The sequence below is a fragment of the Hyperoodon ampullatus genome, assembly GCF_949752795.1.
Source record: "Hyperoodon ampullatus genome assembly, chromosome: 2".
In the NCBI taxonomy this organism is placed as follows: domain Eukaryota; kingdom Metazoa; phylum Chordata; class Mammalia; order Artiodactyla; family Ziphiidae; genus Hyperoodon; species Hyperoodon ampullatus.
Window position 1 is genome coordinate 29,739,024 of NC_136915.1, and position 27,850 is coordinate 29,766,873.

The 27,850-nt window shown below is 42.0% G+C and overlaps 1 protein-coding gene across 2 annotated transcripts; it reads right to left on the bottom strand.

Moving 5' to 3' along the window:
• Positions 1-27,001, bottom strand: CLSPN (claspin; the record flags this gene model as incomplete). Of its 2 annotated transcripts, XM_079728395.1 has the most annotated exons (25): positions 1-111; positions 433-594; positions 865-947; positions 1,543-1,648; positions 2,259-2,386; positions 2,638-2,759; positions 2,871-3,035; positions 5,538-5,641; positions 5,861-5,936; positions 7,244-7,355; positions 7,892-8,118; positions 9,334-9,488; positions 10,119-10,318; positions 11,244-11,308; positions 11,410-11,588; positions 12,535-12,776; positions 14,831-15,022; positions 19,204-19,784; positions 19,972-20,080; positions 20,647-20,719; positions 21,052-21,129; positions 21,802-21,963; positions 22,586-23,034; positions 23,559-23,667; positions 26,978-27,001. In XM_079728395.1, the coding sequence occupies 25 exons, from the start codon at positions 26,999-27,001 to the stop codon at positions 1-3; spliced, it is 4,014 nt and encodes a 1,337-aa protein (XP_079584521.1). The 2 variants fall into 2 exon arrangements, with proteins under 2 accessions (XP_079584521.1, XP_079584522.1); XM_079728396.1 differs by lacking the exon at positions 14,831-15,022.
• Positions 27,002-27,850: the final 849 nt, after the last annotated feature.

Consider the following 27,850-nt stretch of genomic DNA (forward strand, 5'->3'; position numbering starts at 1 on the left):
TTAGCTTTCCAAGTATCTGAAGATGCTTTGCTTCGATCCTGAAGTGCTATCATCTGTTTTGAGGCGCTTAGGTGAAGGGGATGTCATTAAAGACGGACCCCTTCTCCTCACCTAGAGAGCAGAGAAAGAGCCAACTCAAGAACTTCATACAAGTACTTAGCTTCACTTAGCTCTTAAGCAGCTCATAGTTAAATCACGGATCATTAGAAAAAAAGAAATAGAAAATTTCCAGGCAAGTTTCAAAGCTGATTACTTACTGCAGGTAGCAATCCCCTTGTACCTTATTGGGAGTGCAAGATTAACACTGCAGCATTTAAGCCTTTAAGCCAGAAAAATATATATATTTTCAATTCAATTCAATTCAACTCATTCATTCATTCATTCATTCACTCTGCTGTGGAGAGTCACCAAATCAGTTCTCAAATTCCCTACCCGAGGCTTAGATGATTCCTTTGCTGCCTCAGCCTTGACAGGAGAAAGTGTGTGGAAGACAAAGTTTCTTGAATTTCGGGGAGCACTAGGGTTGAGGTCAGACAGGGCAGCCAGTTTCTGAAGCACAGCTTTGGGCTGGTTTAGCAGTGAGCCCATCTTCAGCTGAGGAAAGAAGAGTCATCAAATTCCTGGTATCAAATTCCAAGTGCCAAGGGAAGAATGAGAAGTCAGCCCCTCCCCGCCTCCACCAGGTATTGAGGGGACACAGTCCTACCCTGCTCAAGTAGAAAAGAAACGGTAGGCTCCTTTGACATCTACTTCCATTTCTTGCAGCCACCTCCCTCCGCTAATGAAAGAGCATTCCCTTAACTTGACCTGGGCCTTTATAACACTGAAGATCATGACATCAGGCTAACAAGGTCCCCAACCAACCTGGTTGTCACTTCCCGGTTTGGTGGCTTCAAAAGGATTTCTGAATAAAGACTCTGATTCTTGAATAACCACAGTGCGACTGACTGAAAAGAAAAGACAGAGAGGCTTGTTCTGGACAAAGCTGCGTAGAATTACTTTTAAATCTAAACAAGCTAACAAGCCTTTAACTAAACCAATAAACTAAAGCCATAGGAACTCTGATTATTTTATAATCATGACTTGAAAGTACAGCTAAGCGGCTTAAGAGAAGACAGACAACTCAGCTGAACTTATTGTCTAAGTAACAGTAATAATAAGAAAAAACAAGAGTGGTAAGAGTGTTAAGGAGTGTTTAAGAGCTTCAGCTCTGGGGTTAGGCAAATCTGGGTTCAAATTCCAGCTCTAACACTTAAGTATATAATCCTGGGCAACTGAATAAAGAAGCCAGAATTCACTCCTCTGAGCTGCCTTAGAACATAAAGCAAAACCAGCTACATATACTCACAATCACAATGTCGACTGCCCAATAGTCTAAGATGGAAAGAATACTGTCTCTCCCCATCTGAGGGACCTCTTTAAGATAACATGAGACACCAGCCCATGAGTAAGCTGCAACAGCCCCTGAAGGCTGGAGTCACCTCTAAGGCTCCAGCCCTAACAATCCAGGGGGCTAGACCCTGAGGAGGACTAAGAGCTCACCATTCTTCTGCAGAGCTTTGGCTGTAACTTTCTTGGCCAGCATCATAAACTGACTATCTTCCCCAATCTCCTCTTCTTCTTCAGCTGCAATTTTCCCCTGCTGTGCCTGAAAATAAAAATCAGACAGCATTAACAGAAGCCCACAGCTCCCCCGAATAATTAGTATAGCCTGGAAGCTAGAGTACTTGGGACAGCATTTGTTTTCCTTTTTGCAACTCTTTGTTGCTTTACACACACACACACACACACACACACACACACACACACACACACACACACACACACACACACACACACACACACGATTTTGGACAAAAACATGACTAGAACTGCCCATGGTAACCTTCTCAAAGCACAAAAGAAAATTCAAGGATTAAAAGGGACAGCAGGGCTTCCCTGGTGGCACAGTGGTTGAGAGTCCGCCTGCCGATTCAGGGGACACGGGTTCGTGCCCTGGTCCGGGAAGATCCCACATGCAGCGGCTGCCGCAGAGCGGCTAGGCAGGCTCATGGCTGCTAAGCCTGCGCGTCCGGAGCCTGTGCTCCGCAGCGGGAGAGGCCACAACGGTGAGAGGCCCGTGTACCGCAAAAAAAAAAAAAAAAAAAAGTGACAGCGATATATTGCCCAAGATTTTGACGACTATCATGACAAGCTGGGTGACGGAGTGACCCTCATAAGTAGGGTCGGAATAGGAGAATTTCTTGCAGGCTTCCTACCTGGTCCCGAAGCCACTGCTCTCGTTCAATTCGCTCCTTCCTCCATCTGGCTTCCGTCTCATCAAGCTGTTCTTCAGTCTGATCATCATCAGAGTCTCTGTGGAACAAGTCCATCTGGGAAGCATCATCTAAAGCAAAGAGTTAAGGCTATTAGCATTCTGCACTCCCCACAGGAGAGGGTGTCTCAGCAGACACAAGTGAACCCTTTTCATTTACAATATACTGACACAAGCTTTTCCTATCCATTAATAGAAAATAAAGGTCAAGGCAAGGTCCTCCTCCACAGCTGCCTGCTATAGTTTGGATTTCCTCTTGCTGTCTTAAACTGGACAAACATGTACCTTGTACAATTTGCTTCTAAAGGCAACAATCAAAATACCTATGTTTTTCCATCGGAATTTCCTCATTCGTCCAGGACCATCACTGTGCAGGTCCCCATCAGCAAGGTACCTTTCTTGGTACAAACGTAACTGTCGCTTATCATCATCCAACATTGTTTTCCTACAACAGGAGAAATATGGTGTTCAAAACCAGGACCACTCTGGCTGGTTATAGGGCCTGCCTTAAGACACACCCCATTCATTATTCAGAAGGGCTTGCTGGGATACTGACATGTGTATTTTCTTGATTTGACTCTGTAGTTCCTCATCAGAAGGAAGTAATTCATCAATTACATCCTCTTCATATTCATCAAGCTCTTCCCCATCATACTCATCTTCACTTCCCACGTCACTCCCTGACACCTCTGCCTCATCCTCCAGGTATTTCTTCAATCTCCTAGAAAATTGAAAATTAGAAAATACAACAATGAATATACACACAGCAATGAGAAAAGCAGAACACAGAGCCATATCTAATAACAATAAGATTAAATTAATAATAATAATACATTTTGATAATACTTAAAAGTCTATTATTTAATATATACTGTGTGCCAATAACTGTGCTTTGGAGCATTACTGCGTTATCTCAGGGAGGGGTATTATTATTCCTTTCAATTTTCAGTTGAAGGAACTGAGACTCAGAGAGTAAACAACTTACCAATGGTCACATAGCTGGGAGGCAGCAGAGCCTGGATTCAACCTAGGTTGGTGACTCTAAAGCCAGAACTCTCAATCCCCTCTATATATTTGGGACATACCTGCCAGAAGGTTCAAACTATTTTGTCTTGTATTTAAGCTTACCAGCTTCAGGAGACAGACTAGAGAGAGTATAGTATGGAAAGGTAATAGACTGGGGTCTTCTTACAGCCCGCCAAATCTTGATCCTCAAGTTACAGGTATGACTGAAGCTCAGAGTTAGTAGTAATCTAAACCACTACAAGTTAGTTTTTCTGACTTCAGCTCACATCGAGAACAAATCTGCTGTCATCTGGGTTCAAAGTGCTGTCACCTATGGTCATGAGTGGCAGAAGCTTGATGGCTTTCTGAAGGCTGATTTTTTTTTCTTATAAATTTATTTATTTATTATTTTTTTGGCTGTGTTGGGTCTTCGTTTCTGTGCGAGGGCTTTCTCCAGTTGCGGCGAGCGGGGGCCCCTCTTCATCGCGGTGCGCGGGCCTCTCACTGTCGCAGCCTCTCACTGTGGAGCACGGCTCCAGGCACACGGGCTCAGTAGTTGTGGCTCACGGGCCCAGCCGCTCCACGGCATGTGGGATCCTCCCGGACCAGGGCACGAACCCATGTCCCCTGCATCGGCAGGCAGACTCTCAACCACTGCACCACCAGGGAAGCCCCGAAGGCTGATTTTTTATGAAAGACTTCCATTATTATTTTAAAGCTGAGTTCCTCTAACTCCCAGGGTTCCTGAAGAATTCCTTCAGGGGCCAATAGCCACTAAGCTTCTCAATCTTCCCATCTACCCTCTTTGAGCAGTTCAATTTTTAGCTGCCATTCTTTATAAGATTTCATTTGAACAAAGGACTCTATAGTTAAATAAGGTTTAAGAACCCTTGCCTTAGGAAAAAAAATCTATAGCTGGCCCAAAACTGTATGAATAGTTAATTTGACAGGTGACAAATTAGAAACCCAAACTGATCTCAATAGAATGGAATGATGGGCTAAAAACAACAAAATAAATCTAATAAGGATCAATATGATGTCCTATATTTGAATTCCAAAAGTCATTCACAAATAATAAAATGTGGAATACCTATTAAAATGGTTTTTATAAAACCTTCAATATCAAGGAAAAAATCTTACAGATATGGTAAGTAGGAAAAAAAAGCAAGATGCAAAATTGTACATACAAAAAAAATTGTACAGATCTCAACCACATAAAAATATATGCCTGAAAAAAAGTTATGAGGTAATAATAACCACCACCACCACTTTCAAAAATATCCTGGACGGCGGACATGGATGACTTTTTTTTTTTTTTGGCTGCGTTGGGTCTTCGTTGCTGCAAGCAGGCTTTCTCTAGTTGCGGTGAGCAGGGGCTACTCTTTGTTGTGGTGCGCGGGCTTCTCTTTGCAGTGGCTTCTCTTGTTGCAGAGCACGGGCTCTAGGCATGCGGGCTTCAGTAGTTGCAGCACTCGGGCTCAGTAGTTGTGGCTCTCGGACTCTAGAGCACAGGCTCAGTAGTTGTGGCACACAGGTTTAGTTGCTCCGCGGCATGTGGGATTGTCCTGGACCAGGGATCAAACCTGTGTCCCCTGCATTGGCAGGTGGATTCTTAACCACTGTACCACCAGGGAAGTTCCTAGATGACTTTTTATTTATGTCTTTCTGTATTCTTTGAAATATTCCAAAATAAATGGCTTACTTTCATGATCAAAACGACAACAACAATATTAAACAAATAAAGGGGGGTCATTTGCCTGAGACTAGGATGAGGAAAACCTGGAATGACAGTAATTCATAGGAAAAAAGACATGGGGAATTTTAGTCATCTACTAGATCCTCAGGATCTACAGTGACTCAGCTCTTATGCTCTTTGGTTACTTTATAAGTAGTATGCAACCAGAACAAGGGATGTGGTTGTACCACTATATAGAGCGATAGTCAGACCACACCTGAAGATAAAGAGAGTATCCATACATGTGAAGAGTCTGGAAGCAATGTCACGTGAGAAACAGCTGAAGAACTAGGGATGTTTAGTATAGGAATCACTTGAGGAGGACGTGACCATCTTTGAATACTCAAGAGATATCACGTAAATGGATTTTATTCAACCTGTGTTAACCACAAAAAGCAAAAATAGAACCAGCAAATGTAGCAAACTACAACTCAACTGTCAGGAGAACTTTCTTGCAACTGAAGGAAGGGACATAACACCTACATTTGCCTTTTCAACTTCTCGGATTGCTGCAGGAGGTCTTCCTCATCATTATCTTCATGGTCTTCTAGTGCCGGGTCTTCATTGTCAGAGTTACTGTGTTCATCCTGCAAAATCATATAGTATCACATGCAAAGTTACACAGAATAAAATGTATCCTCAACTAAGACAGGAATTTATAAACTTCTGCCCAAACATTTCATTCTAGGAAATTGCTTCTAATAACATGCCAAACAGAATTCTCAAGAACTCAAACTACAAAACAAGCAAACACAGCAGCAATACATGGAGTTCAGTTATGATTACTCTGTCCCCTTCAAACTCACCTCATCACTATCAAACTCATTATCATTTGGGACAAGCTGAAAGTCTCCAAATTCCTCCTCTTCACCTTCTTCTTCCCTAAAATGCAAATCAACAAATCAATAAACAAGTTGAAAGCAAACTACAAGCAGTCAGCCAACTTAGGAATTGAAAATATTTTATAGCAGCAACAATCTCTTCAAGAAACAGGAAACGAGATGTCTTGCCCTTAAAATTTTTTTTTAAATTGTTATAAAATACAAATAGTTTACTATCTTAACCATTTTAAGTGTACAGTTCATTAGTGTTAAGTACATTCACATTGTTATGCAACCAACCTCCAGAACTCTTCATCTTACAAAACTAAATCTCTATACCTTTTCAATAGCAACTCCCCATTCTTCCCTCCCCACAATCCCTGGCAACCACTCTTCTACTTTGTGTCTACGAATTTGACTACTTTAAGTACCTCATGTAAGTGGAATCATACAGTATTTGTCTTTCTGTGACTAGCTTACTTCATTTAGCATAATCTCCTCACAGTTCATCCATGCTGTAGCATGTATCAGAATTTCCTTCCTTTTTAAATGCTGAATATTATTCCACTGTGTATGTATCCACTTGGGATGCTTCCACCTTTTGACTATTACGAATAATGCTGCTATGAACATGGGTGTACAAATATCTATTACCGACGCTGCTCTCACTTCTTTTGTGTATATACCCAAAAGTGGAATAACTGCTGGGTGTGAGGTAGTATCTTATTATGGTTTTGATTTGCATTTTCTTTTTAAAATAAATTTATTTATTTTATTTATTTTTATTTTTGGCTGTGTTGGGTCTTCACTGCTGCGCACGGGCTTTCTCTAGTTGCGACGAGCAGGGGCTACTCTTCATTGCAGTGCGCGGGCTTCTCAGTGTGGTGGCTTCTCATTGCAGAGCACGGGCTCTAGGCACGCGGGCTTCAGTAGTTAGAGCACGCAGGCTCAGTAGTTGTGGCTCACAGGCTCTAGAGCACAGGCTCAGTAGTTGTGGTGCATGGGCTTAGTTGCTCCACAGCATGAGGGATCTTCCCGGACCAGGGCTTGAACCCGTGTCCCCTGCAATGGCAGGTGGATTCTCAACCACTGCGCCACCAGGGAAGCCCCCACATTTTCTTAATTATTAGTGATGTTGAGAACTTTCATGTGCTTTTTCTTGCCTTTTTTTACCCTGTTCCCCACCAACTAAATGAAAGCATTATAATTTCCTTACTATGCAAATATGAGACTCAAAAAGACTGCAAGACTCTCAGACAGGATATGAAGCCCCTAAGATGACCATTTATTCCTGAGCCCAGAAAACTTACCCCAGTATTTTATCAGAACACCAGACTTGCCGAGTTCCCTCCAATCACTGAGACTCACCTGTCTGTTGGGAAAGAGCCTGAGCAAAGAGCAAGTGCTTCTTCCATTGGATCACCCAGACTGCTCTCCTTCTCCTGCTTATTTAACTCTGATGGAGCCAGAGTAGAGACATCTACATCACAATGAAGAAAAAGATTTGTCACCAAGAAATGACAGCTTTATCCTCTCTCCCCAGCCATCTGAAGACAGGCCAGCTCAACACAGTTCTAAGGTAAGCTTGCCAAAAAGAGCTCACCATTCATTCATTCAGTCATTCAGCAAACAAAACAAAGATCGCAGCTCCCAAACAGCTTACATTCTAGCAGAGGTGTGAGGGGGAGAAAGGGGTGTGCAGGTGGAAGTAACAAGTTAGCATTTATGTGAAATTTTCTATGCAGCAGACGCTGCTCTAAGCTTTGCACATATATTAGCCATAAATGACAAGTCATATGGCCAAAGCTAAAGCAGTTTTAAGTTGATACCTCACCACTCTAAGAAAGTAGGAGCTCTAAATGTCAGGAGCTAAGCAGTGAATTCAACCTATGCTCAAGAATCCACCACAGCTCTGTTTTCTGTGAACTTCTCACCTGAGAGTAAGGGGCTTCTTTTCAAGGACACTGACTTAAGATATTTGGCTGTGGTGAGCCTGATGCTCTGTTGGACAATTACCCTGAGAAGTAAATTTTCCTGAACAAAGATCCAGAAGTTCCTCCATGTTCTCTTTCTTGTCGCTCTTCCTGGACAGAGGTTTTTCAGCCTGAGATGTGAACTTTCCCGTACACAAATCCAACAGCTCATCCATGTTGGCGTCCATGGCGTTCTCATCCATACTGGCCAATGGCAATCGAGGCTTCAAAGCTTGGTACTGATTCCTGTGGTTTCTAACATTTAAGAACCTACAAGCCCAATGAAGAGTGTAAGAAATTCTCTAGGAAAAAAACGAAGTGGTGGGTGAAAAGCCCGAACTCATCTCCAATACCAAAGTTAGAAGCTGAATCCTGAACCAGAAGACAAGAGTGTCACACTTTAGCCTGTGACGATCTAAAGAGGGAGGGGGAAGTTTATGAAAGAATAAAGCCTATTCAAAAGGTAAAGGGTATGGGACTTCCCTGGTGGCGCAGTGGTTAAGAACCTGCCTGCCAATGCAGGGGACACAGGTTCATGCCCTGGTCCAGAAAGATCCCACGTGCTGTGGAGCAACTAAGCCCGTGCACCACAACTACTGAGCCTGTGCTCTAGAGCCCATGAGCCACAACCACTGAGGCCATGTGCCACAACTACTGAAGCCCGTGCACCTAGATCTCGTGCTCCACAACAAGAGAAGCCACCACAACGAAGAGTAGCCCCCACTTGTCGCAACTAGAGAAAGCCCATGCACAGCAACGAAGACCCAATGCAGCCAAAATTTATGGCCATGTAATGTGCCACAGAAGTGTCAATTCTCAATCCTACCCAACAATCCTAACATAGTAGGATGGATGCAGAGAAATCTGATGACCTTATAAGAGCTATGCATGTCATACAATGCAGAAATTTGAAGGATCAGAATGCTAGCAAGGCTATTTACTTTTTTTTTTTTTTTAATAAGTGTATTTATTTATTTTTGGCTGTGTTGGGTCTTCATTGCTGTGCGCAGGCCATCTCTGGTTGCTGCGAGCCGGGGCTACTCTTCATTGTGGTGCGCGGGCTTCTCACTGTGGTGGCTTCTCTTGTTGCGGAGCACAGGCTCTAGGCGCCTGGGCTTCAGTAGTTGTGGCTCGCAGGCTCCGTAGTTGTGGCTCGCGGGATCTAGAGTGCAGGCTCAGTAGTTGTGGCGCATGGGCTTAGTTGCTCCATGGCATGTGGGATCTTCCCAGACCAGGGCTCGAACCCGTGTCCCCTGCATTGGCAGGCGGATTCTTAACCGCTGCGCCACCAGGGAAGCCCAAGGCTATTTACTTTTAATTTTCTAGACAGACTTTGTTCAAACGTGTGGAATGTAATACTAATGGTCTGTACACCTCTTTCTCAGAAGAGAAAGCACAGATGGAGCGACAGAAGCTCACTTTATTTTTAAACGAAATTAAGCAGTACCCAGCACCATCCACCCACAGAAACATAAAACTACCTACCCATCTGCATCCAACAGTTGGCTCTGAGTGTCATCTTCTAAACAGAACTGGAAGTCTCCTGCTCCTAGGAAAAGTGTCTTAGGCTCTGGGGAGGCGTTATACAGATCCTGGGAATCCTCTATGGGAAGTGAAGGCTCAGACAGCTTTCCTGAACTCTGGCACCAAAACAAAACCAAACAAAAACAAAACATTTTACAAATGTCATTCACTGTCATGACAACAACAGAAGTTGCTATTTGTAAAATTTAATCTACTCTCAGGCAATTGCAGTTGAGGAGGACAATGCATAGCCAAGAGGAGCACAAAGAAAAATATTTTCAAGAAGGTAAGAACCTTGGATGAGGCTTGTTTTTAATACACAAAGAGGGGGACTTCCCTGGTGGTGCAGTGGTTAAGAATCCACCTGCCAATGCAGGGGACAAGGGTTCGAGCCCTGGTCTGGGCAGATCCCACATGCCGCGGAGCAACTAAGCCCGTGAGCCACAACTACTGAAGCCCATGCTCCGCAACAAGAGAAGCCACAGCAACGAGAAGCCCGCGCAACGCAACGAAGAGTGGCCCCCGTTCCCTGCAACTAGAGAAAGCCAGCATGCAGCAACAAAGACCCAACGCAGCCAAAACTAAATAAATAAAATAAATTTATATATATATATAAATACACAAAGGGGTGGATTTTTTAAAACTAAACATACACAATGTGGTGGGAGTTGTTGGCTTGGACGCACTTTATTTAGCAATATGGGAAGCAAAAGCGGAAGGAGATTAGAAAACCACTGCCATCTTACCTTAGAAGCTGAGCTGACCAAACTGGCTCGAAATAGTCCAGGGGAAGGAGATCTGAATCCTCCTGCCGTAGGAAAAAGACTGGTCCCACGGCCTATTTGTCTGTTGCAAGGCTGATAGGATGGAATTGTGGAGCCTATCAGCTCAAAGCTGCTATTGTGGCTGCTCTCCTTTGTCAGTAATGAGCATGAATCATCTTCATCTAAAGAGAAATAACTTTTAAGTACATGATTCCAGAAATAAGTTAGATTTGTTTAGGAAAAAGAGTTGAGAATGAAACTGTCAGGTAAGACCCATTGGCAAACCTCTCAAGTTACATGTTCCAAAACATTACTTTAAAGGTCAATTACAGGGGCTTCCCTGGTGGCGCAGTGGTTAAGAATCCGCCTGCCAATGCAGGGGACATGGGTTCGAGCCCTGGTCCGGGAAGATCCCACACGCGGCTGAGCAACTAAGCCCGTGCGCCACAACTACTGAGCCTGCGCTCTAGAGCCCATGAGCCACAACTACTGAGCCTGCATGCCACAACTACGGAAGCCCATGTGCCTAGAGCCTGTGTTCTGCAACAAGAGAAGCCACCGCAATGAGAAGCCCGCGCACCACGACAAGTAGCCCCCATTCACCGCAACTAGAGAAAGCCCACGCACAACAACGAAGACCCAACGCAGCCAAAAATCAATAAATAAAATAAATAATTTTTTTTTTAAAAAGGTCAATTATGGTACTAAGATAACATTATCAGGGTTTATCACTGTGAGCTAAGTGACACCTGAAAGTTCCTGTCTTTCTGCCTAATGCCTATGATCATTCTCTCCATTATCCAATCACTTACATATCTTCCTTTGGTCTACATATGATAGAAATGTTTCATGTTTCATTCAATGAACACATACTCACTAGGGACCTATTACATGCTCATGGTCAACTGTAAAGAAACTACATGTAAGTTTTCAAAAACTGGACCAAGAAAAATATTCTAATTCATAAATTCCTGTCATTGCCACAGGTAAGACTGGGAAAAGTCCACTAGGGTTCCAAAAAAAGGAACCTTAAGGAATTGTAGTCCTTAAGTGTCAAAGCTGGAGGATCAGAGAAAAGTCACGTTCTACGAAAGAGTCACTACTTACCTAGTTTGCTAGGTCTTTTGCCTGAGTTTTCATCTATTTCTGATTTTTCTTCACTAGCAGAGTAACTACAAAATAAGAAGGTAAATTGTTTGAGTATCTGTTTCTGCTTCTTACTAGAGGGGCAAATACCAGGGAATCTTATCTTTCCTTAGAGAGAATTACTTACCCCATCTTGGGAGAGTTGTCCTTAAATAGAAGGAAGGTAGAATCTGACAAGAGAGGCTTGGGGACAGAGAGAAGGCCAACTGACTTGCCAATTTCACCACTGCCATCATTGTTTTCTTTATCCATTTCTTTCTCATCTTTGGTTTCTATTTCTTCACTACCGAGAAGGAATTCTGCAATCTTTACCAATCACACAACCCCAAAACAGAACAATACAAGTCAAAAAATTTAAAAGCAAACACACTGTCAGCCTGAAATGTGGCTGCTTAGTTACAAGTCACATCTTAAACCTGAAAAGGTAAACCTGAAGGAAGCTCAGTCTAACCATTATCATTAACACAATTTACGCTAACACTTCTAAAGCTCTTTTATACTTATGTTACTTTACCTTTACCCTCCCCAAACTGCCACAAGATCATGAAAGAACCGGATTATCATTTTATTGAGTCAGTGAAAGGTTACATGATTAGCCTGAGATTGCAGGACAACTACTGACCTCCAACCAACCACAAACTATGACATCCTGCCCAGTTCAGCCATGGCTTTCCTCTTCCTTTACCCAGGGTTAAACATTAACTAGTTCTTTTAAATGATTCCAGTGTTCAAACAAGGACGATTTTCTTTTTTCTAATACCAAAAGTCCTATCACCATCTGTCTTCTCTAGGTGGAAAACAATACTATAGAAAAAGGGCAAGAGGCCCTTCTACAAATATCTTCCTCAACAAAGAATAAAATTAACTCAGGAAGGTCTCGGGCTGTCTGAGAATTTATTCCAGACCTCAACCTGGCCAAGGTTAAAAGTGCTTTTTATTCTGAATAGAGAAACCTAAATGAACAACAAAGATAAAATCTCTATTAATACAAAGCCATTTCAATATTAGCATGATGGTGCAATATGTAAACCAACAGGTAGAAGCCAAGGCTATGGCTCTGTGAACTGCAGGTGTTCCCTGGTGCTGAAAGGACTGAAAGCACTAATATTTAAGTACATATGAGCTACATTTATCTCTGCCCCTGAAATCTCTTATACAACTGAACATGCTCATTATATTCTTACTCAAAGCTGATTTTCTCTCTTCCTTATTCATCATGACCTAGTAACAAAATCACATAATTGCCAGAAACCTCCTGATTGCCTTCTTCCTCCTCTTCCTCCTCTTTTGCCTCTTCTTCCTCCAAAGCTTCCTCTCCCTCCTCTTCTCCGTCTTCCTCGGACTGATCCGTCATTTCTTCCTCCTCCTCCTCCTCTTCTTCAAATCCATCTTCATTATCTAACTTAAGTAATGCTTGGCGCTTTTGGCGCTCCTCAGACCTTCGGAGTTTCATTGCCTCTTGCAGCTTAGCTTTCAGCACCTGAAGCTTTTCCCCTGAACAGAAATATGAAGAGATGCTTTAGACGTAATGACCAACTACACACTACAACAACACAAGTGTCCACTTTAGGCAACTCCAGAGGTGTTCTAGACACATCCCAAAAGGAAAATCAGAGACCTTAGGAGTCTAGGCTTTTGTTATCTTAACAAATGGAGAATATCATGAATTGAGTGTAGGAGATAACTTCCATAATTATGTTCTACACCCTGCGATAATATATTACAGAGATTATAAAATTATTATTTAAAAGGGTAAAAAAAAAAAGATGGGTGGGGGAGTGGGCCTTCAAAAGTCTATGGTTCAGAAGCCATGAAGGAAAATATTGGTACATTTATCCACATTAAAGAAAAAGAGAAACAACTCAAGAGTAAAATGGGCAAACAATATGAACTGGTAGTTCACAGAAAAATGAACATATATTGTAAATAAAATTAAAATAATGCTTAAGGGCTTCCCTGGTGGCGCAGTGGTTAAGAATCCGCCTGCCAATGCAGAGGACACAGGTTCGAGCCCTGGTCCAGGAAGATCCCACATGCCGTGGAGCAACTAAGCCCGTGAGCCACAGCTACCGAGCCCACGGGCCACGACTACTGAAGCCCGCGCACCTAGAGCCCGTGCTCTGCAACAAGAGAAGCCACCGGGATGAGAAGCCCATGCACCGCAATGAAGAGTAGCCCCCGCTCGCCGCAACTAGAGAAAGCCTGAGCACAGCAACAAAGACCCAATGCAGCCAAAAATAAAATTAGTAAAAATAAAATTAAAAATTATTTAAAAAAATAATGCTTAACATCCCTTCTCATTAGAAATACAAATCAAAATAATGATACCATTTTTTATATATTTGGCAAAAATTTGAAGGCTTGATAATATCCGTTATTAACCGGAAGAAACAGGAACTCTTATACACCATGATTCAGAGTGTAAATCGGTGCAAGTATTTTGAAGGACAATGGGAATGATATATATATATTTTTTTTTTGACTCACTGATTCCACTGTAAGGAATTTTGCATCAAAATTTACTAACATATATCTGATACTAGGATGCAATATTGTATGAAACACCAAAACTGAAACAAACACAATGTCCATTAACAGGAGTATGGTTAAACAAATCATGTTATACTTGCACAAAGGAATATCATGCAGCTCTTAAAAAAAAAAAGTGCCCCCAAAGCAATATGTGTATCTGAACTCTTGAGTTAGGTGGTCTGGATTAGGCTGCTAGCTCTACTACTTACTAGTTATATAAATTTGAACAAGTTGTTTAAATGTTTTGTATATCAGTTTCTTCACATATAAAATAAGGACACTAATGTTATTTGCTGTAAAGCACCTAGAGCAGTGCCTGGCAGAGAGTATAAGTGTTCAATGACTCTCTCTCTCTCTCTCTCTCTCACTCTCACTCAAACACACACACACACACACAATGGCATATGCATATGAATTTTCCCAGAACACACAAGAAATTGTTAAGTTGCCTTTGGGAAGACTAAGTTTTCATTTTATACCTTTTCCTCAGTGTTTTAATTTTTTTCTATGTGATATATTACTCGTATTTTCAAAGTGGGAGTGGAAACAATAGACCTGTCCCTAATACCGATTACAAAGCAGAATGCACAGTATGACTGCATTACTGTTTTATTTTTTAAACAGACATGTACTGTCTGTTTAAAAAATACATGTAAAAAGTTTAAAAGGATATAAAACATGGTTACAGAAGATGTCTCTGATAGAGAACTGTAGAAGTTTTTTGTTTATTCCATGTATTTTCTACAATGGATACTTTTTTTTAAACAATAAGACAAAGGCTAGTTTAAGAAATAATTCCTCTTACCCACCCCACACAACTAGGTAATGCTACACACATGAATCATGCTAGAGGTACTGCTGTCCCATCTCCAAAGTCTCCAAGGAAAAAGATTCTATAACGTTTCACTATAGGGTCTTCAGTAGCCATAAAGACCTGCCAGAGTACAAAGAGTGAGGCACCCATCCCCACCCCCAGCCAAAAAAATAAACCAAGAAACCCCCATGAACGCAAATACCTGGTTTTGTGTGGCTAGCTCCATCTAGCTTCTCAGCTGCCAAAGTCACAGGTACCGTATCTACCTTGAGCTCTTCCTTTCCATCAGTGCCCACATCTTTCACTATGATGTTCACATTCACCTTCTGACCAGCCCTGGGTTTGGCTGCTGGATTAGCATGCTTCCAGAAACGCTGCTTCAAGGCTTCCAGTTCTAAACAAAACGCCAACCAGTATGTCAGTTTGCCTTTAAGATTCCAGTTAAGAATTACAAGCTATGTTTTTTAAGTTCAACAAACTTGTAGGGAAAAAAACACACACAGAGAAATACCAAAATCTCCTTTGCTACCAACACCTGTGTCCAATTCATATAACTTAACCCAAACTAATGGACTGCTGCAACTTCCTCAATATACTTCAAAACTCATTTTAGGGTAGAAATTTACAATGAAGTTTCTAAATATGTGCAATTCCTCAGGGAGATCAGCTTGGTGCTTTGTGACCTAGAGGGGTGGGATAGGGAGAGTGGGAGGGAGACACAAGAGGGAGGAGATATGGGGATATATGTATATGTATAGCTGATTCACTTTGTTATAAAGCAGAAACTAATCACTTTGTTATAAAGCAGAAACTAACACACCATTGTAGAGCAAGTATACTCCAATAAAGATGTTAAAAAATAAAAATAAAAATAAATATGTGCAATTCTTTTTTAAAAAGTATTAAGCTGGTAGAAAAAATACCATACTCCTCAATTATTCAAGGGCTTAATTTCTCATGGGTTTCAGTCTCCTTTTAAAAAATTCCCTTCTTTGAACATTTCACTGCTTATTAGCAATCTCACTAAATACGAGTAAGGTCAATTTAAAAAATGGAAAAAAAATAACAATCAATGCAATGAGTGATGTAAGTCAGCGGCAGGACTGGAAAAGTTTCTTCGTGAAAATTTTACAGATATAATCAGTACAATCAGAAAGGAAATCCCAGTTAGAAGTGGTCCCTGTACCACACGCCCAACTTGTATATAAACAGGAATATGAATACACACACACACACACACATGTAGTATGAGTTCAATGGTCTAATAGCAACAGGGCCTTTCCCTTCTTCCCCACTGCTATTGCTCAGAACTTTCTTTCCTTTCTCCCTCAGCTAGCTGTTACTTCTCTCACTGTTTAACAAGTCAATCATACCATAGTGGGATCCGGTGTAAAAGAGCTGACAGAAAGGAAAGGAGAGGAAGAAAAGCTCCTTTGGGGTTGAGGGATGCTGGCTATTTTCACATGCTGTGCCTTCTCTTCCATGATACAATGTCCAAGATACTCCAAGTTTGGCTCTTTTTCTAAAATGCGCTCAAATCATACTTTAGCAGTTTTGTGCTTGGCATGTAGATGTGGGCTTTCCCTCCCTAGAGAGTCTTAGTAGAAAAAGAGAAGAACTGGAAAGAAACCTTTTTATTCTGAGTCCCTAACATTATTTATTAGTAGAAAAAATCCAATTCCAAAGGATGGCATGTTTACATTGCAAACCAAAGAGTAGGGAGAGAAACTGTAAGTCTGCATCCCATTTTATATTATTTCAGTAAGTTGGAAGCAACAGGTAGTGGCAGTGGAAAGGGAACAGAAATAGGCAGCTCATCACTGGTGCCAAGAGAATAAAAGAAGTGGAAGGGGAGGAAGATTACTCAGGACCTTAAATAAGAGTGAGGCAGGAGTTGCCTTCATTCTTCTGGAGGAAGCCAGGTCCCTCAGAACTCTTCATCCCCCAACCCACTGGAGCACCCCTTTTCCTTGCCCTTTACCACATGACTCCACCACCACCCTCCTCACTATACAACCCCTGGTCAAGCTCCTCTCCCTCCATCGTCTCTTCCCAACACCTTTCATCTCCTCTCTAAGTGAAAAGTCTCTGCTCCAGCTCATGTCTCCACCTAAAAGCCCTGCATGATCTGGCCTCTAGTCACCAACCTCCTTGCAATCTTCACTTCAGCTAACCAGAGCTTTCTCTTGTCTTTGTGTCTTTTGTAGCTCCGTCCCCTCCACCAAGAAAGCCCTCCCTCACCTCTCTGCCTTGGTATCTCCTACTCAGCTTTCAGGACTCAGCTCAGGTATGAGCTCCTTTCAGAAGCTTCCCTGACTCCCTGTGAGGAACTTTCTCTAGGCTCAAAGTATGCACAGCACTTAACATCCAATTTTTCTGCCTGTTACTCCTACTAGGCTTTAATTTCCTTGTGAGAAGGGACTACATCTTACTTGCATACACAGCACCCAACACCATGCTAAATAAAAGTTTACGGCATGAATGAACAAATGTTGATCCTAACTTCATATATTATGAAACAGGCTGATCTGGAAACCCAATATCCATGTCAAATACTATTTCTGAAGGAAAACATATTCTGAGTTAAAAATAAGTGCCTACTATGAGCCAGGCATGGTGCTAGTTCCCTGTATAAGCCAAGTGTAATGTTGGAAAAATTACCCAACCTCTCCAGACCTCAGGCTCTTCATGTGCAAAATAATATCTGGGGCTATGAAAATTAAGAAAGATAACTAATAAAAAGATCTATCAGTGTCTAATATAGTAGGTATGCAAAAAAAAAGGTTTCTTCCCTCTTGTTTCTCAGTCTGAGACTGTTTAGAAAACTTCTAGTCCCATATAACAAAATTTCACAGTATTAGTATAGTAAGTACTCAAAAAGTGCTACCGCACCTTTTAGTCTGAGACTATTTAGATAACTTCTAGTCCCACACAACAAAACTTTCTCTCCCTGTTCTGGACAACAGCTTATTTCCACGCTTCTTTGCTAACAGAGCTATGCTAGTTGTTACAAAACCCTTCCACCCCCACCAACGGCTCTGGTCAAACTGACTTACACGTCCTCCCAATATGCACCACACAGAGCTCTTTCTGTCCCTTCTAAGAACATCCTTCTCTCCACTTCCGCAAAGTCCACCCATTCAATCAACAAAGACTGATACTGTGGCTGACCTAGCACCTGCCAACCATGTTAGTTAATGAAGGAGAGTTTTGATGTAAATAATTTCACTGATAATAGAAAAAGCAGCCACCATTTGAGCGTTTCTTTTTTTTTTCCTTTTTTTTTTTTTTGCGATACGCGGGCCTCTCACCGCTGTGGCCCCTCCCGCTGCAGAGCACAGGCTCTGGACGTGCAGGCCCAGAGGTCACAGCCCACAGGCCCAGCTGCTCCGCGGCATGCGGGATCCTCCCGGACCGGAGCACGAACCCGTGTCCCCCGCATCGGCAGGCGGACCCCCAACCACTGCGTCACCAGGGAAGCCCTGAGCGTTTCTTTATGCTATCCACTTGTATGCATTATTTCAACAAATCTTCACTAAAGCCCTGTGAACCACATAGCGTTATTTCAGTTTTTTAAAAAGATGCCTTGGAGAGGTCAAATAGCAGACTCAAGTTTAAACAGTGAGTAGTGTAATCCAGATTCAGATCCCAACCTTGCTATAGAGCCTAAGCTCTTAATTATCATATCACATTGCAGAGGAGGGAACACCTAATTTTACCGACAAGTCAGGAAGTCTACCCAATGTGGGTAATACTTGATTTCTCTCTTGAAGGATCATTCATTCATTCATTCATTCAGTAAACATGGCTGCCTACAATGTGTCATCCACTGTGGAAGCACGGGGGACAGAGTAAGGAACAAGCCAGGAGATCCCTACTCAAGGTATAAAGGGGAAGGTAGTGAACAAGCAATTACATCCACTTATTCTTTAATCACCTACTGTAAGAAACTTATCCCTCCTCTTTACTCCTATGATTCTTTACTCTAAACGTTTCTTTCGGCAAAGAATACTCTTCCCTTTTCTCCATGTTATTTAACTTTTTCCAATTATCAGTGACACATGTTCATGATAGAAGATGTCACCTCCTTGTATTACTGTTATTTGCCTACTTCTTATCTCCCTGGCTAGAGCATAAGTACCTTAAGTGTAGGATAAACGTCAGATTTCTCAAGTATGCCTTACAGCAACTTGCATGTAGTGGATAGTTTAATACTTGTTGAATGAATGAAAAGAAAAGAAATTCAGTTTTGCAGACAATTTGCTGAACCAAGATATTTCTAACTGTGAAAAACTGAATAATGCTTTTATCAAAGTCATACCGTAAAACAACAGCAAGGTACCCTGCTTTGTACATTAACTATCAACAGGTTTCCATTTAAACAAGGTTTAGAACATTCTAATACCCTGCCAAGTGTATCTAAATGATTTCTATCTGCTATCTGGTACATCTGTAGAATAAGACCATGTGTGATTATTTGTTTCTCCTGTATTCCCTGTCCTCCACAGTGGCAAATACTAGAAAGCTGCCAGAACAAATCACTCTAGAGAAGCTCCTCACAATTCAAAGGATTACCTCTGTTGGTTTCAGGTTCTTCAAGTATCACAAAAGAATCTTTGTCAGCACCCAGCCGAGGCTGAATGAAAACATCTACCCCCAGTTGCTTCAGTCTATCCACAGTGAACCTCCTCACTTTTTCAGGTGGCACCACTGCTGCTGATTTAGTTTGCTGGTGGGGCTCTTCCACCTTCTCATCTGCTTCTTCTGTTTTTTTCAGGCCTTCTTCTTCCTCCAGGGCACAAGGTTCAGGTGCCACAAGCCCTCCAGCCTGATACTCCTCACTGTCCTTATTCCCAAGGAAGCTGCATTCCTGTTGTGCCACCGAGATGTCCCCAGGTGAAGGTCTAGCATCACTCTGCTCCTGTTTCTCGGGAATTTCTAGCTCTTCACTTCCTGTCAAATCCTTATTGCAAGACTCATCTGATCCAGCAGTGATCTGGGGTTCCTTTGAAACTGCAGGGAATGCATTAATTTCCATTTCATATCCTGCACCTGCTGTCTGCTCAGAATCTTTGCTATGGTGGTCACTATTTATCTCAGTTGTATTTTCAGTGTCTGTGATTTCTTTGTGATGGCTTGCCTGATACTTAGATGACCTAGAGAAGGGAAAATAACCTGGAGTTGAAAATTATCCTAAACGTGAAACATTCTTATCCCTTAGTACGTAATGAATCGTTTAAATCAATTTTAAGGAAGTGAGGAATCTGAACTCTTTACACCAGGTGTTTGCCTCAAAACTGAATATTTATGAAAATTATAATCACAAGGAAAGAAGCTTCTTACTTCAGTAGTGCCATGGCATTTCCCTGGCAAGTGGGCCGGGGTTTACGTTTGAAGAATTCATGAACAGTTTTATTCTCAGGCATATGATATGGAAGATTAAGTGCAGACTCTATAAAATGGAACAAAACAAGCAAATACATATACTGTACATTCTGAAATGTCACTTTACAATCAGTTAACTAAACAACCAAAGCCATCCCCAGAAATAGAAAACAATCCTGCCTTTAATAAAAGCAGGATCCAACTACAAAAAAATTCCCTGAAGACCAGTGGCTTTTAAAACTAGCCGTGAAATCAAATTGATCCAGTAATTTTTTGAAAATAGAGATTCTTGGACCCCATTTCAAGCCTACTGAATCAGAATTTCTGTGGGGCCTAAGAATTCATAAATTTGAAAGGTTTGTAAAAGGGATCCTGATGCAGCCAGGCCATAAAAAACCCTTTAAAAAACTCCCTCATTACCACCACTACAGTTCCGGAAATTTTCTCAGTTTATACTAATGTTCCAGGGGCTTCAGAACAATGGCCATTCATCAAGATCAATTCTAAACTTGATTATTATAATCTCATTCATATTAAGATTGTTAAAAGAAAAGGAAAGTCCCCAACATCCAAGTTGAGTTTACAAAGAAATAATGTGATTTGCCTCAGTGTTTACCATACAGGTTTCTTTACCTCGAATAAGGCGCTGAGTCTCACTATGCAATTTTTTTAATGCTTCCTTACTTAACTTGGCTGCTTTTCTTTCCTTAAAGAAAACAAAAAGTGAGACTACATTAATGCTATTATCCAGAAAGATTGATAGATATTCATCCCTTAAAAGTCTGCTCTCTCCAAGAAAAGAGGATGGAGAGGGAACAGTAAGCATTAGTAAGATCAAAACAATATAAACTTCAGGAGCTCATTTATTTGCAAGTCTCATAGAATTAATTCAATCCAATTCATATTTGTGTCCCTACTATGTACAAAGCAATATCCTAGGAATCAGGGTAATACGATAGACACAATAAAATTCCTGAAAAACCCACAATCTCCTGGGAAAAGAGCTCAACATGACAACTATATAGGGCTCTATGTCACCTTCCTCGTGGTGCCTTTTGATAACTCAGTTTCTTCTTCAAGTGAATAGACCTCACTCTCCAAAGATGGTTCCTTTTTCTAAAAGAGAAGATTGCAAATGGATTAACAGGGAAAAAAATTAAACTGACACAAGAGGATGTTGCTTACGCAAAGACTGCTTTTGCACTACAACATCACATCACACTACATTAATGATAAATCAATAATTATCAAATATAAAATGTTAGACACACAGCATCCTCTAATGCCTAGAAAACACATTAGTTGTCTCCAATGGGCCCTCATTTCTTACACCTCTCTATTACATCTTTCCCTAAGGAGGGACAATGACTTCCAGGAAGCTAATCTCAGGAAGAATGATTATGCTTCCAAACACTCAGGACAACGATGCTTTGACTGATGCTTCTCTTTGATACCCTTCCTGAAACCCTATAGGTTCATTTCCTAGAGGCCACCAGATTATAAAATTTACATCTCTGACCCCTTTTTTACCTGTTTCTTACAAAACATAAAGTATCTTACTTTCCTCAACATTCTTATTAGGGGAATGAAAATACTAGTTCCCAAACAAGGTAGCAGGTCTATCACTTGTACTGCATAATTCCAAAATTAACAGCTGAAAAACTTAAATCAATTGACATGTGTTTTTCTTCAGTTAAAAAAAAAATTAAGGTTCCAACAGTAAATCAGAAAACAAAGCAAAGGTTAGAAGCAGTGGGTTAGCTCTAATTGCAGTCATCTTTTACTTGCCTTGTGCTTTTTTACTTTGTTTTTCACAGCTGCCCTTATTGATTCTAATGACTCTTCATCTTCTAATGGAGAGTTATTTTCCTCCTCCAACCCAGTTTCAAAAAGGTCTTTATCCACAAGTAGACAGCCACTGTCATTAAATAGCTGTTTCACATCATCTTCCTGGGTAACACAAAGAAAAAGCAAGATCCAATCATTTTCAAATCCAATGTTTTACAACAGCATATAGCAGTTTGCATCAGGACAGAAAAAGCTCATGCTTCATCAACAGACAAGTATATGGCATCCGAGAACATTATCACTGGTTCTTAATCCATAGTCATCCTTTGAAGTCCATGCTGTGATTTTACACAGTTGTCCAAAACTAACTTAATAAATAGTACACTTGTTTTTGAAAAGTCAATTAAATACTTCATTAAGCAACTAGCTTATAAAATTTGAGGATGGTTTTTCCAGTTAGCAAACAAGACATTTGACTGATGGAGGCATGAAAAATCCCATGAAAGTTAATTTTCATCAGATCAGAAACAGCAAAGAATAACTCCACGTGCTCACAAATAAAATCAGAAACCCATTTATTTGGAAGGTGTCCTCTCATATCCAAAATGGAGAATGAGACCAACAGATTTGAAATCACATACCTCATTGCAAGACAATCAACTCGAAGGTATATCCTGAGCGCAGAAACAACCTCAAGGACTAAAAGCAACTTTTTTTCCTAAAAGCAACTTTTTCTAAAACATTAACCTGCCTTAGAAACAGCAAATTATTCTTTTAAATGTACCTCATTTTTTGTTTCCTTCTTTTTCAGCTGCTTAATTTTCTCCATCTTTCTCTCCTCTTTCTCGAGTCTTCGCTTTGATTTTACTTTTGCTTTTCCACCAATTCCTTCTTTAGCATGTATGGGTTTTTTGGAAATCTTTCTGTCAACTGTAAAATCCACAGAGTTTTCAGGTTGGAGACTCAGCTCTAAGCAAGGTGTCACTTGGGTTTCAAGATTTTCCTGACACAAAGACTCCTCGATGTCACTCTCATCACTGTTCATCAGAGTTCTGTAAATCCTTCTGGCTTTTCCATTTTTTCCAGCATGTAAGTTCTCCTTATCTTCCTCCTCTATATCGTCATAGGTAGTTTTCTCTGGAGAGGCATTTGTGCCCTCTCGTTCAGAATCACTCTCTTGTAGCACCTTCCTGCTTTTCAATTTCTTACTCACAAATATCTCTTCATCTGAATCTGGAGGAAACACAATTTTTTTTAGAGTCTACCGTCATTGGCCTTCTTCCTAGTCCCCGTACTCCTCAAAAACATATCCAATTATCCAAGTGATATATCACCTTGTGAAATTATGTAACTAACACTAAGAACTGACTGTAGCAAAGCAAATCTAAAACTATATTTTGAAAAACATTTTCCCTGGAAAAATATCTCTTACTAAGAAATGTAATTATATATATTACAATGTGTAAAGCTGTTCTGATCCTTCTGGCAGATGTTAAAAGTCCTTTTATTATAGGATGAATGCATTCAACCAGGCAATATGGTATCTTCTAGACACTTTATACATTCAATAATATAATAGAAATGGTTATTTTCAAAAGGGTCCAAGCACTATTATTTTGCTTTTATAATAAACAGAACAAACAAGGTTAAGCATTAATAATTTAATAAATCAGAGAATAATGAAATTAATCCAGTCCCCTTACAACCCAAGCTGCCACATTCTATTCCTAAAAATAAAAGTACTGACTGTTACAAACCTTGTTCACTCAAGAGCCCAACTGTTTCACAGCTGCCCTGTCCACTGTCTGAAGGACTATCTGCTTCTTCTTGTGAAATGAGTTTTGAATCATTGATTTCTAGGTGAACCTAGAAAATGAGAATATACTTTGTATTAACCAGCAGGTGACAGAAAGCTCTAAGTACATAAAGATACACAAATTATCATGGGATCATCAGGATGAAATAAGGAAAAACCAATACAGTGGTTTAACAAAAGGATGACATTAAGAATTACTGGACATGGGCTTCCCTGGTGGCGCAGTGGAGAGTCCGCCTGCCGATGCAGGGGACACAGGTTCGTGCCCCGGTCCAGGAAGATCCCACATGCTGCAGAGTGGCTGGGCCCGTGAGCCACAGCCGCTGAGCCTGCACGTCCGGAGCCTGTGCTCCGCAACGGGAGAGGCCACAACAGTGAGAGGCCCGCGTACCACAAAAAAAAAAAAAAAAAAAAAAAGAATTACTGGACATGGGCTTCCCTGGTGGCGCAGTGGTTAAGAATCCGCCTGCCAATGCAGTGGACACGGGTTCAATCCCTGGTCCAGGAAGATCCCACATGCCGCCACAGAGCAACTAAGCCCATGAGCCACAACTACTGAGCCTGCACTCTAGAGCCCAAGAGCCACAACTACTGAGGCCATGTACCACAACTACTGAAGCCGCACACCTAGAGCTCGTGCTCCACAAGGGAAGACCCCGCAATGAGAAGCCCACGCACTGCAACGCTCGCAGCAACTAGAGAAAGCCCGCGCGCAGCAACAAAGACCCAACGCAGCCAAAAATAAATAAATAAAATAATTTATAAAAGAAAAAAAAAAAGAATTACTGGACAAAAAAACAAAATTCATTGTTCACCTTTGAAGGATATTATAGGACCAACTCTTTGAGTTATGGTAAATAAATTTAAAGAATCAAGCACTTATTGCATTTTACTGTGTGAACTGTTTCTCAGTGTATCCAGATGACATGATAAATAACATCATCGGCAATCCAGATGTGGGAAACCCTATAGGACAAACTCTGTGGTTTCTTTAACAGTAAATTGCAAGAAAAAAGAGGGGCAGGGGGACTTATAGAGAGAGTTAAGATATTTACACACACACATATCACCAACTGCAATATGCAGGGGCCATGTTCAGATCCTAATTCAAACAAACTGAAAGTATATGTATGAGTCAAAGAAATCTGAACACTGATTAGCTATTTAATATCAAGCAATAATTCTAAATTTTTTAGGTATGGTAATAATATAGTTATCTTTTTTGGAAAGCCCTTACCTTTTAGAGATGCATGATGAAATATCTGTGGATGAAATATGTGTGGAATTTGCTGCCAAATAATCCAGTAAGGGGGGAAGTGGGTGGGGGTATAAATGAAACAAGATTGGCATGATTTGATAATTGTTGAAGTTAGGTGATGGGTTCATTATAACAGCCTTTCGATGTTTATGTCTGAAATTCAGCCCCCTCCCCAAAATTTTTTTAAGTCAGAAGTGAAAAATCTAAGGAGACGGGGGTATGTTGGGTGACTTGACTAGTTAGTGACCACGCTTAGTTCATAGAACTCTGAATCAACTTATTAATAAGGGGGAAAATACATCTGTAATGTAATAGGTCACAAGGCCTCACCCTAATGGTTTCTCAAACAACTATTAAATTGATTTGAATATTTAGTACAATTATTAAAATTATAACCAAAAATAACACAAATGGAGGAATATCACTGAGGATCATGATGTATATGCTGATGATCCTCCCAACAATGGAAAGCAGTAAGACTATTTGTGGATATGGAAACTGAGTTCAGGTAATCACATTGCTCAATACATGGTAATACTCTTTTTTTTTTTTAATATAGATTTATTGATTGTTGCATTGGGTCTTCCTTGCTGCCCGCGGTCTTTCTCTAGTTGCAGCGACCAAGGGCTGCTCTTCGTTGTGGTGCACAGGCTTCTCACTGCGGCGGCCTCTCCTGTTGTGGAGCACAGGCTCCAGGAGCACGGGCTTCAATAGTTGTGGTGCGTGGGCTCAGTAGTTGTCGCTCGTGGGCTCTAGAGCACAGGCTAAGTAGTTGTGGCACACGGGCTTAGTTGCTCCGCGGCATGTGGGATCCTTCCGGACCAGGGCTCGAACCCGTATCCCCTGCATTGGCAGGCAGATTCCCAACCACTGCACCACCAGGGAAGCCCCATGGTGATATTCTTAATCACTGTATTCTTGGCAATCTGCAGCAGAACCAGCAACAGTCAGGGTCAGGAACAGGGTGAGGCTAGAAGGTCTCAAAACACTCAGTAATCAAGATATTTTAGTGCAATATTAAAATAAAAAATCAAACGGGCAAATTATGACTCATGAGGTCAGCTGCTTGCTTTTGTAAATAAAGCTTTTTTTGAACCAGGGCCAGGATGAGTGTGAGATGAGTGAGACAGAGTAGTGCAAACACAGGGTCGGATCTTGTCTTCATTTCAAAGTTTGATATTTTGTTCAAAATCAAATAATAGAATTTTTTGCAGATTTTTATTTTTAAAAATACTGCATTAAAATATTATCTTGAACCACAAGGTCCTACTGTATAGCACAGGGAACTCTATTCAATATCCTGTGATAAACACAATGGAAAAGAATAAGAAAAAGAATGTACATATATGTGTAACTGAGTCACTTTGCTGTACAGCAGTAATTAACACATTATAATTCAACTATACTTCAGTAAAAATAAATTTTTAAAATTATCTTGAAGCGCCCCGTTAAATTTTGCTTCCAAGACGAGTGTCTCACTCCAGTCCCAGCCCCAGAAAAGAACACAGATCTGGAAACAGATGTCGTTTCTACGCCAATTCCGACAGCGACCAGCCAGTCTCCTCCCGGAAGGCTCCGAGACTGGTACCTTCACCTCTCGGGACCCTGTGTGATGACCTCAGAGGCCTCTTCCAGACCCAATTTCGAAGTCTCTAAGATTCCTGTCGTCCATTTACAGTTAATGCTGCCTCTCACCCTGGCGGTCCGGTTCGGCCTGGTCCTTCCTCCTTTTTGGGGCGCAGTTGGAGGAAGAGCTCCCGCCGCAGGAAACGCGCCAAAGGGGCGGGATGAGGACGCTGAGCAGAGGCTGGCGGCGGGCTGCGCGCGCCGCAAAGACCAGGAGCAACCTCCCCGAGGGGACCGAGGCGCGGGGACCCCAGCGCCGGGATCGACCGCGGGGTCCCGAGCGCGCGGGGTCCCGAGCGCGCGGGGCCCGTGGTTTTATCTCCGCTGGGCCGCGAAGCCGAGACGCCGCGGTGCACGCCGGGAGCTGTAGTCCTCCCAGCCTCCACGACCCACTCGGCCAGCTCGACCCCTGCCCCACCCCACCCCTCCGCGCCGGGCCTCCGCAGCTTCAGATAGAGGCAAGTGCATAAACTCACCTCGGAAACCACTTCTCCCGTCATGACTCCGGCCTCCGCAGCACGCCGCTCGGGAAGAAGCAGGTCTCCGCTTCCCCCACCCGGGACGCAGCTGCTCCCGCAGTCTCCTGCCAGGCAGCGGCGTTCGAGCTTTCGCGCCCAGCCGGAGTGGAGGCTCCGCCCTCAACGATTTGCACCAATCCGGAGGAGGCTTTCCACATGAGGCCACGCCCCCATCCTGTCCTACCAATCGAAGCTCCTTCGGCCGGCCCGTTGAATATAATCTGGGTTAGGTTGGCGGGTCGTGGCTCCTCTTGTCAACTGAGGCAGGGGGAGGCTGGAGGTGTCCTGGCTGCCTGGCGGCCAGACCCTCTGGCCTTGCAAGACGTTACCGTGCGATCGGTGATCTTTGACCTTTGACCTTTACCGTAGCGCGGCAGCTCCCATCAAGCGCGTTTTGAGGAGTAAGCCCGCAGGCGGGAAGTGAGCCAGGAGAAGATCCCTGGGCACCTGAAGTCATCCCCGTGGGGATTTTCTCCAGGACCTCCTTTCCTGGAGCAGCTGGATCCCACCTGCTCCTTCTTGTACATGGCACTCACGCCACTGGACATCAAAAAAGAAAAGTTTTGTGGGCTGCTCAGATACCAAAGAATATCCTTGGATAACCTTTATTATTTTATTTAAGGTTAATTCGAGTATGCAGAAAACACACACTCATCCCACCTCCATACTCTTTGGACAAGGCAGGAAAAAAAATAAAAGGTCTGGAGTCAGACTAATCCCAGACAGTTCTAATCCCTTGTCATTGTCCTGGTTACTATCTTTGCCCCGTCAAGTCCATTCTCTCTCTTTCCTTATCCTGCTCTGTCCAGGCAAGGCTGACTTCTCCCCACT